Source organism: Heterodontus francisci, chromosome 4 (assembly GCF_036365525.1).
Source record: "Heterodontus francisci isolate sHetFra1 chromosome 4, sHetFra1.hap1, whole genome shotgun sequence".
Lineage (NCBI taxonomy): Eukaryota > Metazoa > Chordata > Chondrichthyes > Heterodontiformes > Heterodontidae > Heterodontus > Heterodontus francisci.
The window spans coordinates 47,751,852-47,763,927 of NC_090374.1; the positions used below are offsets into that span (position 1 = coordinate 47,751,852).

Genomic DNA, 12,076 nt, shown 5'->3' on the forward strand with positions numbered 1-12,076 from the left:
GTTTCCACCCAATTAGTCCATAATTATGGAATTAAAGTGCAAATATATCTCCTACCATACTTGGTAATAATGCAATTTTACTTTGAATCACCAATCAATGAACATCATCATAGATTGTACGTTATTTGGGATCTGATAGCACATGCTCCAATTTACGTTGACAATGCTGCTTTTTTTTCCAAGTACATTATCGTATAATTGTCGTCCTATAATGACAATATAAGAATCCTCTGAATTTGGGTCATCTTAACAGGATTTAAATGTTGGTAACCCTTTATCTTACTAAAATGAAGAGTTTTCTGTTTTTTTTATATTTTGAAGTTTGTCATCAGTTCAATTTTATATGGTATCTATCTTTAAAAACAAAACTATTGCGAAGTAGTGTTTTGGCATTAATGCATTTCCATTTATATTGCTGTTAACTTAAGTACAATAGGAAAACGAGAAACAGTTTGGTTGGTAGCAAAACAGTATTAAAATTCTGAATGAGTTTTGTAGCAAGACATGTATACGGATTGTTTAACTGTGCTGTCATTCTTAATATTCACAGTAAAGTAATTTTTAGAGGAGCTGCATTTCACAGCAACACCTCCAAACACACTGAATGATTAGCTTTTTTATTGACCATTATAGGTGAGATTATTGTAATCTATGGTCTGAAATCAGTTTTCTGACCTATGAGGAATCATCTCTCGTTTTTATTTATACTGTGACATTTGAGATAATTCACTACCAATTATCATTGGTGCTGATTAAGACTCTGACATGAAACCCATTTTTTTTTCTATTTTCTTATTCAACAGATAGGGATCGTTTCCAACTGAGCACATTATCCCATACGCTTAACACGAAAGCAAATGGGTATCTAGAGCTTCCAGACTGGCCGCTGACAGCTCCTGATCCTTCTGTCCGAAATGTGGAAGTCATTCAGCCAGTATGAAATTTTATTTTATTGAATGGTGCTAACATTTGTGGCCAGATTTTGTAAATGGGAGGAGACAAAGAAATGAGTTAGAACAGAAAATTGGGTTTTTTATTTTGTAACCATACCAATGACTTGATTAACAGACTATCTGAATAAAGTGTTTTATTGGTAGGTATGAACTGTGGAAAGAAGTTAACAAACCAGTCAGAGATGCTTTAGTCTGTAGAATTAAGGTTTAAATTTTTTTATAAATATTAATGTTTGTTCAGTATTTAATAGCTGTGTATAAGCATTGACATCTTAAATTTATGGACCGCAACTCTAATGGGTTGAAAGTTCTGTCTCCGTTTTCTCATAACATTTAACAGCCTGCAATTCTTTTATTGTAGTCATAATCATTTTGAAGTAGGGATTGTTATAAGTGAAATGATTTCTATTTTAACTGCCCATCTGTAAGCATTGCCGCATAACATCCCTAACATAAGTGCCTAATCATATCTTCGTCAACCTGAAGTGATGTCCTTCAGTGGCCAAGAGGGAACCCAGGTGGCCAATAAGTTTTAGCTCCAAGAGAGGTTTCTAAAAGTCGCCCTTCTTGCTTCCCCCTCTGTCTCCTCAATGCCCCCTCCCCACCCAAGCCGCAGCGGCCACCATCATCCATGCTTGCCATATGCAGTTATGATTCCGTTCACTGTCGGAAAATTAAAGTTGGAAAAGTACACCAAAATAGTCTTAGGAAATATTGAAGCTTTTCTGTAGATCCAGTACTTCATACCTTGTGCAGGTTAAATTATTGTATAATGTTTATATGCCTTTGATGGATATGTGGTTAAAGATCATTTTTGTTCAGAATTTTACATTTTTGAGTTGCATTTGTTTTGACACACGATTTGCTTGGGTCCATGCTAGTTTAGTGGTGTCAAGCTGATGCCTCCATAGTAATGATCTTCGGCAACTGCATTCATTGTAGTCACCTAGATTAAGAACATAGGAAATAGGAGTAGGATTGATTAAGAACTGAAAATAGAGTACGAGAGCAAGCTTGCGGGGAACATAAAAACTGTCTGTAAAAGTTTCTATAGTTATGTGAAGAGAAAAAGATTGGTGAAGACAAATGTAGGTCCCTTACAGTCAGAAACAGGGAATTTCTTATGGGGAAGAAAGAAATGGCTGACCAACGAAATGCATACTTTGGTTCTGTCTTCACAAAGGAGGACACATATCATACCAGAAATGTTAGGGAACACGGTTTAGTGCGAGAGAGGAACTCAAGGAAATCAGTATTAGTAGAGAAATGGTGTTGGGGAAATTGGTGGGTTTGAAGGCCTATAAATCCCCAGGGCCTGATGGTTTGCATCCCAGAGTACATAAGGAAGTGGCCCTAGAAATAGTGGTCATCTTCCAAGATTCTGTGGACTCTAGAACAGTTCCTACAGATTGGAGGATAGCTAATGTAACCCCACTATTTAAAAAAAAAAGGGAGGTAGAGCGAAAGCAGGGAATTATAGACCAGTCAGTCTGACGTCAGTAGTGGGGAAAATTCTAGAGTCCATTATCGAAGCTTTCATAGCAGAGCACTTAGAGAACAGTGGTAGAATCGGGCCGAGTCAGCATGGATTAATGAAAGGGAAACCATGCTTGACAAATCTACTAGAATTCTTCAAGGATGTAACTAGCAGAGTTGTTGAGGGGGAGCCAGTGGATGCAGTTGATTTGGACTTTCAGGAGGCTTTCGACAAAGTCCCACATAAGAGATTGGCGTGTAAAATTAAAGCGCATGGGATTGGGGGTAGTATATTGCGACGAATAGAAAATTGGTTCGCAGACAGGAAACAAAGAGTAAGGATAAATGAGTCTTTTACCGAATGGCAGGCAGTGACTAGTGGGGAACGGCAAGGATCGGTGCTACGACCACAGATATTCGCAATATATATTATTGATTTAAATGAGAGAACTAAATGTAATATCTCCAAATTTGCAGATGAGACAAAACTGGGTGGGAGGGTGAGTTGTGAGGAGGATGCAGTGAGGCTTCAGGGTGATTTGGACAAGTTGAGTGAGTGGGCAAATGCATGGCAGATGCAGTATAATGTGGATAAATGTGAGGTTATCCACTTTGGTAGCAAAAACAGGAAGGCAGATTATTATCTGAACGGCTATAAACTGAGAGAGGGGAATATGCAACGAGACCTGGGTGTTCTCATACACCAGTCGCTGAAGGTAAGCATGCAGGTCCAACAGGTGATAAAAAAGGCAAATGGTATGTTGGCCTTCATAGCGAGAGGATTCGAGTACAGAAGCAGGGATGTCTTGCTGCAATTATACAGGGCCTTGGTGAGGCCACACCTGGAGTATTGTGTGCAGTTTTGGTCTCCTTATCTGAGGAAGGATGTTCTTGCTATAGAGGAAGTGCAGCGAAGGTTTACCAGACTGGTTCCTTGGATGGCGGGACTGACGTACGAGGAGAGATTGAGTCGGTTAGGATTATATTCGCTGGAGTTCAGAAGAGTGAGGGGGGAAATCTCAAAGAAACCTACAAAATTCTATCAAGACTTGACAGGGTAGATGTAGGAAGGATGTTCCCGATGGTGGGGGAGTCCAGAAGCAGGGGTCATAGTCTAAGGATACAGGGTAAACCATTCAGGACTGAGATGAAGAGAAATTTCTTCACCCAGAGAGTGGTGAGCCTGTGGAATTCGATACCACAGAAAGCAGTTGAGGCCAAAACATTGTATGTTTTCAAGAAGGAGTTAGATAATAGCTCTTGGGTTTAAAGGAATGCGAGGTTTGCTAGCGTCACTCAGGAGGGTTTAAACTAGTGTGGTAGGGGGGTGGGAACCAGAGCAGTAGGACAGCAAGTGAAATAAATGAGGGGGAACTAGTAAATAAGGCCAGTAAGACTAAGAGGAAGAGCAAGCAGGGAGATGTTGTGGAGCACAGCAGGACTGGTGGTCTGAAGTGCATTTGTTTCAATGTGAGAAGTATAACAGGTAAGGCAGATGAACTTAGAGCTTGGATTAGTACTTGGAACTATGATGTTGCTATTACAGAGACTTGGTTGAGGGAAGGACAGGATTGGCAGCTAAATGTTCCAGGATTTAGAAGCTTCAGGCGGGATAGAGGGGGATGTAAAAGGGGTGGGGGAGTTGCATTACTGGTTAAGGAGAATATCACAGCTGCACTGCAGGAGGACACCTCGGAGGGGTCATGCAGCGAGGCAATATGGGTGGAGCTCAGGAATAGGAAGGGTGCAGTCACGATGTTGGGGGTTTACTACAGGCCTCCCAACAGCCAGCAGGAGGTAGAGGAGTAGATATGTAGACAGATTTTGGAAAGATGTAAAGGTAACAGGGTTGTGGTGATGGGTGATTTTAACTTCCCCGATATTGACTGCGACTTACTTAGTGCTAGGGGCTTGGATGGGGCAGAATTTGTAAGGTGCATCCAGGAGGGCTTCTTGAAACAATACATAGATAGTCCAACTAGGGATGGGGCCGTACTGGACCTGGTATTGGGGAATGAGCCTGGCCATGTGGTCGACGTTTCAGTAGGGGAGCATTTCAGGAACAGTGACCATAATTCCATAAGTTTTAAGGTACTTGTGGATAAGGATAAGAGTAGTCCTCAGGTGAAGGTGCTAAATTGGGGGAAGGCTAATTATAACAATATTAGGCAGGAACTGAAGAATTTAGATTGGGGACAGCTGTTTGAGGGTAAATCAGCTTCTGGCGTGGGAGTCTTTCAAAGGTCAGTTGATTAGAATCCAGGACCAGCATGTTCCTGTGAGGAAGAAAGACAAGTTTGGCAAGTTTCGGGAAGCTTGGATAACGCGGGATATTGTGAGCCTAGTCAAAAAGAAAAAGGAAGCATTCGTAAGGGCTGGAAGGCTGGGAACGGACGAATCCCTTGAGGAAGATAAAGACAGTAGGAAGGAACTTAACCCCTTTTAGCCCTCCTGACTCCTTGCTTATGAGAAGTCATTGGCAAACAGGATTAAGGAAAATCCAAAGGCTTTTTATACGTATATAAAGAGCAAGAGGTTAACCAGGGAAAGGGTTGGCCCACTCAAGGACAGAGATGGGAATCTATGTGTGGAGCCAGAGGAAATGGGCGAGGTACTAAATGAGTACTTTGCATCAGTATTCACCAAGGAGAAGGACTTGGTGGATGATGAGCCGAGGGAAGGGAGTGTAGATAGTTTCAGTCATCTCATTATCAAAAAGGAGGAGGTGTTGGGTGTCTTGCAAAGCATTAAGGTAGATAAGTCCCTAGGGCCTGATGGGATCTACCCCAGAATACTGAGGGAGGCAAGGGAAGAAATTGCTGGGGCCTTGACTGAAATCTTTGCATCCTCATTGGCTACAGGTGAGGTCCCAGAGGACTGGAGAATAGCCAATGTTGTTCCTTTGTTTAAGAAGGGTAGCAAGGATAATCCAGGAAATTATAGGCCGGTGAGCCTTACATCAGTGGTAGGGAAATTATTAGAGAGGATTCATCGGGACAGGATTTGGAAGCAAATGGACTTATTAGCGAGAGGCAGCATGGTTTTGTGAAGGGGAGGTCGTGTCTCACTAATTTGAATGAGTTTTTTGAGGAAGTGACGAAGATGATTGATGAAGGAAGGGCAGTGGATGTTATCTATATGGACTTCATTAAAGCCTTTGACAAGGTCCCTTATGGCAGACTGATACAAAAGGTGAAGTTACATGGAATCAGGGGAGCTGGCAAGATGGATACAGAACTGGCTCAGTCATAGAAGACAGAGGGTAGCAGTGGAAGGGTGCTTTTCTGAATGGAGGGATGTGACTAGTGGTGTTCCGCAGGGTTCAGTGCTGGGGCCTTTGCTCTTTGTAGTATATATAAATGATTTGGAGGAAAATGTAGCTGGTCTGATTAGTAAGTTTGCGGACGACGCAAAGGTTGGTGGAGTTGCGGACAGAGGAGACAGCAGGATATAGATCGGTTGGAGACTTGGGCGGAGAAATGGCAGATGGCGTTTAATCTGGACAAATGTGAGGTAATGCATTTTGGAAGGTCTAATGCAGGTGAGAAGTATACAGTAAATGGCAGAACTCTTAGGAGTATTGACAGGCAGAGAGATCTGGGCGTACAGGTCCACAGGTCACTGAAAGTGGCAACGCAGGTGGATAAGGTAGTCAAGAAGGCATACGGCATGCTTGCCTTCATCGGTCGGGGCATAGAGTATAAAAATTGGCAAGTCATGCTGCAGCTGTACAGAACTTTAGTTAGGCCACACTTAGAATATTGTGTGCAATTCTGGTCGCCACACTACCCGAAGGACGTGGAGGCTTTGGAGAGGGTACAGAAGAGGTTTACCAGGATGTTGCCTGGTCTGGAGGGCATTAGCTATGAGGAGAGGTTGGATAAACTCGGATTGTTTTCACTGGAACGATGGAGGTGGAGGGGCGACATGATAGAGGTTTACAAAGTTATAAGCGGCATGGACAGAGTGGATAGTCAGAAGTTTTTTCCCAGGGTTGAAGAGTCAGTTCCTAGGGGACATAGGTTTAAGGTGAGAGGGGCAAAGTTTAGAGGGGATGTGCGAGGCAAGTTCTTTACACAGAGGGTGGTGAGTGCCTGGAACTTGTTGCCAGGGGAGGTGGTGGAAGCAGGTACCATAGAGACGTTTAAGAGGCATCTTGACAAATACATGAATAGGATGGGAATAGAGGGATACGGACCCCGGAAATGCAGAAGGTTTTAGTTTAGGCAGGCATCAAGATCGGCGCAGGCTTGGAGGGCTGAATGGCCTGTTCCTGTGCTGTACTGTTCTTTGTTCTTTGTTGTTCTTTGAATCAAAGGATATGGGGGGAAAGCGGGAACAGGTTACTGAGTTGGATGGTCAGCCGTGATCATAATGAATGGCGGAGCAGGCTCAAAGGCCTACTCCTATTTTCTATGCTTCCATGTAGACCATATGGCCCCTCAAGCCGCCTTCGACTTTTGTGATCATGGCTAATCATCTGCCTCACCTGTTTTTGTTATGCCCATTTGCCTATAAAACTTAATTTTGATAAGTTTTCGTTTATTTTGCCTTGCATTATAAGTAATTTACCCAAAAATCTCTCAACTCCAGCATTTTATTTGGTCATATTTCCCCTTGCTACTCAGTAAAGTTGTGTCACTTTCCCATTTATACACTTCTTTCTTTGCAATGTGGACTTGCAGTAGAATAATGTCCTTCCACATTATGTGGAGTTCTTCTGGACTTTCTAAATTAAAATCCCCTGTGACAACTGCTGTCTTGGTTTAGAAGAATCGACTGATGACCAACTGTTAAGCCACTTTTTTTCTGCCCATTTTCTCACTGCCTTTCTCCTCCTCGCACTTTCACTCTTGCTGAGGTGCCAGTCATCATATGCCACGTCACTGAAGTGAGCATTGTTGCAATGTGAATTTTGACAGGGAACTTTAGCAGGCACTCCTCATCTGATGTCCATATTTATTTCCACGAGGGGTTGCTCAATAGCATTTGGGGGCAATTAATTTATTGCTTTCCATCTCGAGCAACAGTTTTTGGATAGTGATTAGCAACAGGGAGCCTTGACCAGTCTTGTTAAATCTCCCTTTCCTCCCCCACCCCTCTTCATCATCCTTGCCTTTCCACCTGCATTCTCATCATCCCCTCCCCTCCTTTTCTCGCTCACCCTTGTTCATTTTATTTACTTACACTGATACTTTTTTGGATACTTTCTTTGCTTAAAGCTGCAGCAAGTCTGAACTATTTCTATGTTTGTACACAGGTGAAGGAATTGGTGACACCAGTCGGTAAACTCAAAGGAAAGAAAGATAATTTGGGGGGCAAGTTTTACTCTGATTCTGAGGAGCAGGAAGAATCCAGCAAAGGTGAGTGCATGCTGGAAGAGATTGAACAATAGGCTTAAGACACAAATAGTTGTTTTTCAGCATTTGACGCACATCTGTTGTCCCATTCAAGCAATATGGATTTTCTCACCTCCACTTGAGGTCGTCCCTTTGGAGCTGCTTTCATTCAAGTTTACAGGGTTTAAAATTCAAAACAGATGTGCTTTTGCTGCCACCATCAACCAGTACCCATAGACGACCAAGGCAACTCCCTCACCACCCCTGCTTTAAAGAGCTGATCCAAGAAAACTTCAAATATCCCATAACAAACTTGGAATAAATAAATAAAGCAGACTTTGTTGCATTGTCTTTGACTAAGAACTATGATGGTGTTGTGAGTTGTGCATTGATCTTTGCCTCCAAGCAAACTGGTGTCTTGCTCGGACCACCTCCTCAGTACACACCAAATGAGCATCATAGTGGCCCTTAAGTCATTATAATATGCACATTTTTCTGTTTTAAGCTATATCACATTAAAGGTGCTCAGGTACAAACTATTTCAAAATCATTTTCAAATTTATTACACTATTACTATTCCATAATATAGTCTGATGATGACCTCTTTTAATCTTTATTTGTATGTATGTTTGGCTGGCCTCTAATACATTGGAGCTATTACTCTATAGAACTCTTTAAAAATGTTTATTTTAATTAAACTTGGATTGATAAAATGGTTTAGTACAGCAATGGCGAACTTAGTAAAAAAAATCTGAAATGACAGGAACAAAATAGCCTTAAACTATTCACCATTCAATCTCAGGTACTGAATCTAGCAGTGAGAGTGAAAGTGACAGCAAGAATGAAGACAGCAGTACGAGTTCAAGTGAAGAGTCAAGTGACAGTGAATCGGAAAAAGAGAAAAAGAATGAGGAAAGGTAAGTATAACGCCCCAGAATTGTTCCAGAGACTGAGGACATGGCCTGCACTTGAAGCAAGATAAATTCAAAACTAATCTGCGGAAATATTATTTCAGTGAGTGAGTGGTAAATCTATGGAACAGGTCCCTAAAAGAAATGGTTGAAGCAGATGGTGTTCATTTTATTGAATGTGAATTCAAAAAACAATGTTGGGCTGCAGTATGAGTAATTTGAGACGTTAGAGATCAACAAGATGGTTCAGAAGGCATATGGAATCCTTTCCTTTATTAGCCAAGGCATAGAATATAAGCTTAGGGAGGTTATGCTGGAAGGATATAAAACGTTAGTTGGGCCACGACTTGAGTACTGTGTGCAGTTCTGGTCACCTCATTACTGGAAGGTATAATTGCACTGGAGAGGGTGCAGAGGAGATTTACGAAGGTGTTGCCAGGACTATTTGGGTTGCATTAGAGTGCGAAAGTAGGAGTTTTGTGACTGAGGGTAATTAAGGGTTATTTTTATCTGAAGTCTAGTCTTTTATTTAGCAAATTAACTTAACAGTTGCTGTTTGGGTTGGAGAAGGTGAGTTTTAGACCAGCTTTAAACAGAGTTCACTCAGGCTCTGCTTGTTAATTAGATAATTAGTTTAAACCAGTTTTCAGGGGCTAGAGTCAGACAGTATAAAGGTGGGCCATCTTACAGTGCTGACTTTGTTTGCATTGGAGTGCTGACTTGGGTTGCATTAGAGAGCTAAAGTGGGAGTTTTGTGACTGAGGGAGTTCGGTGAGGAGGGAGCGAGGAGCTCCTTTCATTTCCTACCTGTCCTCAAAGAGCGTGAGGGGAGCCGAGAGTTTCTACAGAGCACAGCTGACTCTTGAGTAAGTCCTGGCGAGTATTTTTCAAGCTGGATTGAATTGTAAATCATTGTTTTAGTAAGACTGAGTTGATTTATTTGTTGCTATAATAGTCTTCTAAAGTTTTAAATTTAAAGGGTTTAGTCATGGCAGAAGAGCTTAAAGCTGTGGTTTGCTCCTCTTGCTGCATGTGGGAATCCGGGAACGTTTCCAGTCCCTGGGACCAGCATGCGTGCAGGAAGTGTGTCCAGCTGCAGCTCCTGGAAGCTCGGGTTTCAGCACTGGAACGGTGGATGGAAACACTTTGGAGCATCCGCGAGTCTGAGAGAATCGTGGATAGCACATAAAGAGAGGTGGTCACACTGCAGCAGAAGGGACTTGAGGAAGGAAGGGAATAGGTGACCACCAGGCAGTCCAAGAGAATCAGGCAGGTAGTTCAGGAGTCCCCTGGGGTCCCGCTTGCAAATTGATATTCCATTTTGGAGGCTGATGAGGCTGGTTCCTCCCGGGAGTGTGGACAGAGCCAAGCTTCTGGCACCACAAGCAGCCTGTCTGCACAGGAAGGGGGAAAGAGAGGAAGAGCAGTACTAATAGGGGATTCTCCAGTCAGGGGAACAGATAGGCTCTACTGTGGCCGTCAACGTGACTCCAGGATGGTGTGTTGCCTCCCTGGTGCCAGGGTCCGGGATGTCACTGAACGGCTGCAGGGCATCCTGAAGGGGGAGGGTGATAAGGCAGAGGTCATGGTACATGTTGGTACCAATGACATAGGTAGAAAGAGGGATGAGGTTTTGCATCAAGAATTCAAGGAGTTAGGCAGCAGACTAAAAAGCAGGACCTCTCGGGTTGTAATCTCTGGATTACTCCCAGTGCCATGTGTTAGCGAATATAGAAATAGGAGAATAGCACAGATGAATGCGTGGCTTAAGAGTTGGTGCAGGAGGGAGGGTTTTAGATTCCTGGACCACTGGGACCGTTTCTGGGGAAGGTGGGACCTGTACAAGCGGGACGGTCTACATCTGAACCAGAGAGGGACTAACATCCTTGCTGGCAGGTTTGCGAGTGCTGTTGGGAGGAGTTTAAACTAGTTTGGCAGGGTGAGTGGACGCAGACTCCTAGCAGAATAGGGACACAGCTAAACACAGGAAAGCAAACAAGTCAGAGGGAATACAGCGGAAGTAAGTTTCAAGGGAGTAAGACCAGGATGGATGGCCTCTACTTTAATGTCAGGAGTATTACAGGTAAAACGATGAGTAAAGGCAAGGATTGACACGTGGAATTGAGATATAGTAGCCATCACGGAGACATGGTTGAGGGAAGTGCAGGATTGGCAGCTCAATATCCCGAGATATAGAATCTTCAGGCGAGACAGGAGGGGGTAAAAGAGGAGGGGGCATTGCAATATTAGTTAAGGAGTCGGTTACTGCAGCAAGGAGAGATGATATCTTGGAGGGGACATCAAATGAAGCTTCATGGGTAGAGTTTAGGAATAAAAAAAGGGACAGCCACATTGCTAGGTGTTTATTATAGACCCCCAGATAGTCAGCAGGAAATTGAGGGGCAAATATGTGCGCAATTCGCAGAGCTGTGTAAAACTAATAATAGGGTAATTATATTAGGTGATTTCAACTTTCCCAACATTAATTGGGATTGTCATCATGTTAAGGGCTTAGATGGAGTGGAGTTCTTAAAATGTGTACAGGAGAACTTTTTAGCTTAATATGTAGAGGATCCAACTAGGGAGGGTACAGTGCTGGACCTAATTCTGGGGAATGAAGCCGGACAGGTGGTTGATGTGTTGGTGGGGGAGCATTTTGGTGAGAGCAACCACAACGTGGTACAATTTAAGCTTGTTATGGAGAAAGAAGTAGACAAGTTGCCAAAAAAGGTTTTGGATTGGGGGAGAGTGAATTTTAGTAAAATAAGGCAGGATCTGGCCAAGGTAGACTGGAAAGAGTTACTTGTCGGGAAATCTACAGAAGAGCAGCGGGGGGCATTCAGAAAGGAAATGGTGAGGGTACAGGCTCAATATGTTCCCTCTAGGGTAGCAGGTAGGAGCAACAAGCCCAGAGAACCATGGATGACCAGAAACATTCAGGGTACGATGAGAAGGAAAAGAGAGGCTTATAGCAAATACAAGGAGAGCAAATCAGCAGAAGCATTAGTGGAGTACAGAAAGTGTAGGATGGAGCTTAAGAAAGCAATTAGGAGAGCAAAGAGGGGATATGAGAAAGCTGTGGCTGGTAAAAGTAGGGAAAATCCCAAGATATTCTATAAGTATATCAATGGGAAGAGGATAACCAGAAAGAGTAGGACTCATTAGGGACCACGGGGGAAATCTGTGGGTGGAGCCAGAGGACATGGGTAGGGTGTTGAATGAATACTTCACATCTGTCTTCACCCAAGAGAAAGAGGATGTAGATATGGAACTCAGAGAGAGAGACTGTGAGGTTCTTGAGCAAATTGTCATAGGGAGTGACAAGGTATTGGAGGTTTTGGCAGGCTTAAAAGTGGACAAATCGCCAGGTCCGGACGATGCTGTGGAAAGCAAGGGT

General features: G+C 43.1%; 1 protein-coding gene across 3 annotated transcripts in view; it reads left to right on the forward strand.

Annotated features, from left to right (window-relative positions):
• ap3b1a (adaptor related protein complex 3 subunit beta 1a) overlaps positions 1 to 12,076 on the forward strand; it is a 355,948-nt gene that overhangs the window by 177,357 nt on the left and 166,515 nt on the right. For all 3 annotated transcript variants that reach the window (XM_068029475.1, XM_068029477.1, XM_068029476.1), the window contains exons 17-19: positions 804 to 934; positions 7,690 to 7,792; positions 8,571 to 8,685. In XM_068029475.1, the coding sequence (XP_067885576.1) occupies positions 804 to 934; positions 7,690 to 7,792; positions 8,571 to 8,685 (349 nt within the window). The remainder of the gene's footprint in view (positions 1 to 803; positions 935 to 7,689; positions 7,793 to 8,570; positions 8,686 to 12,076) is intronic.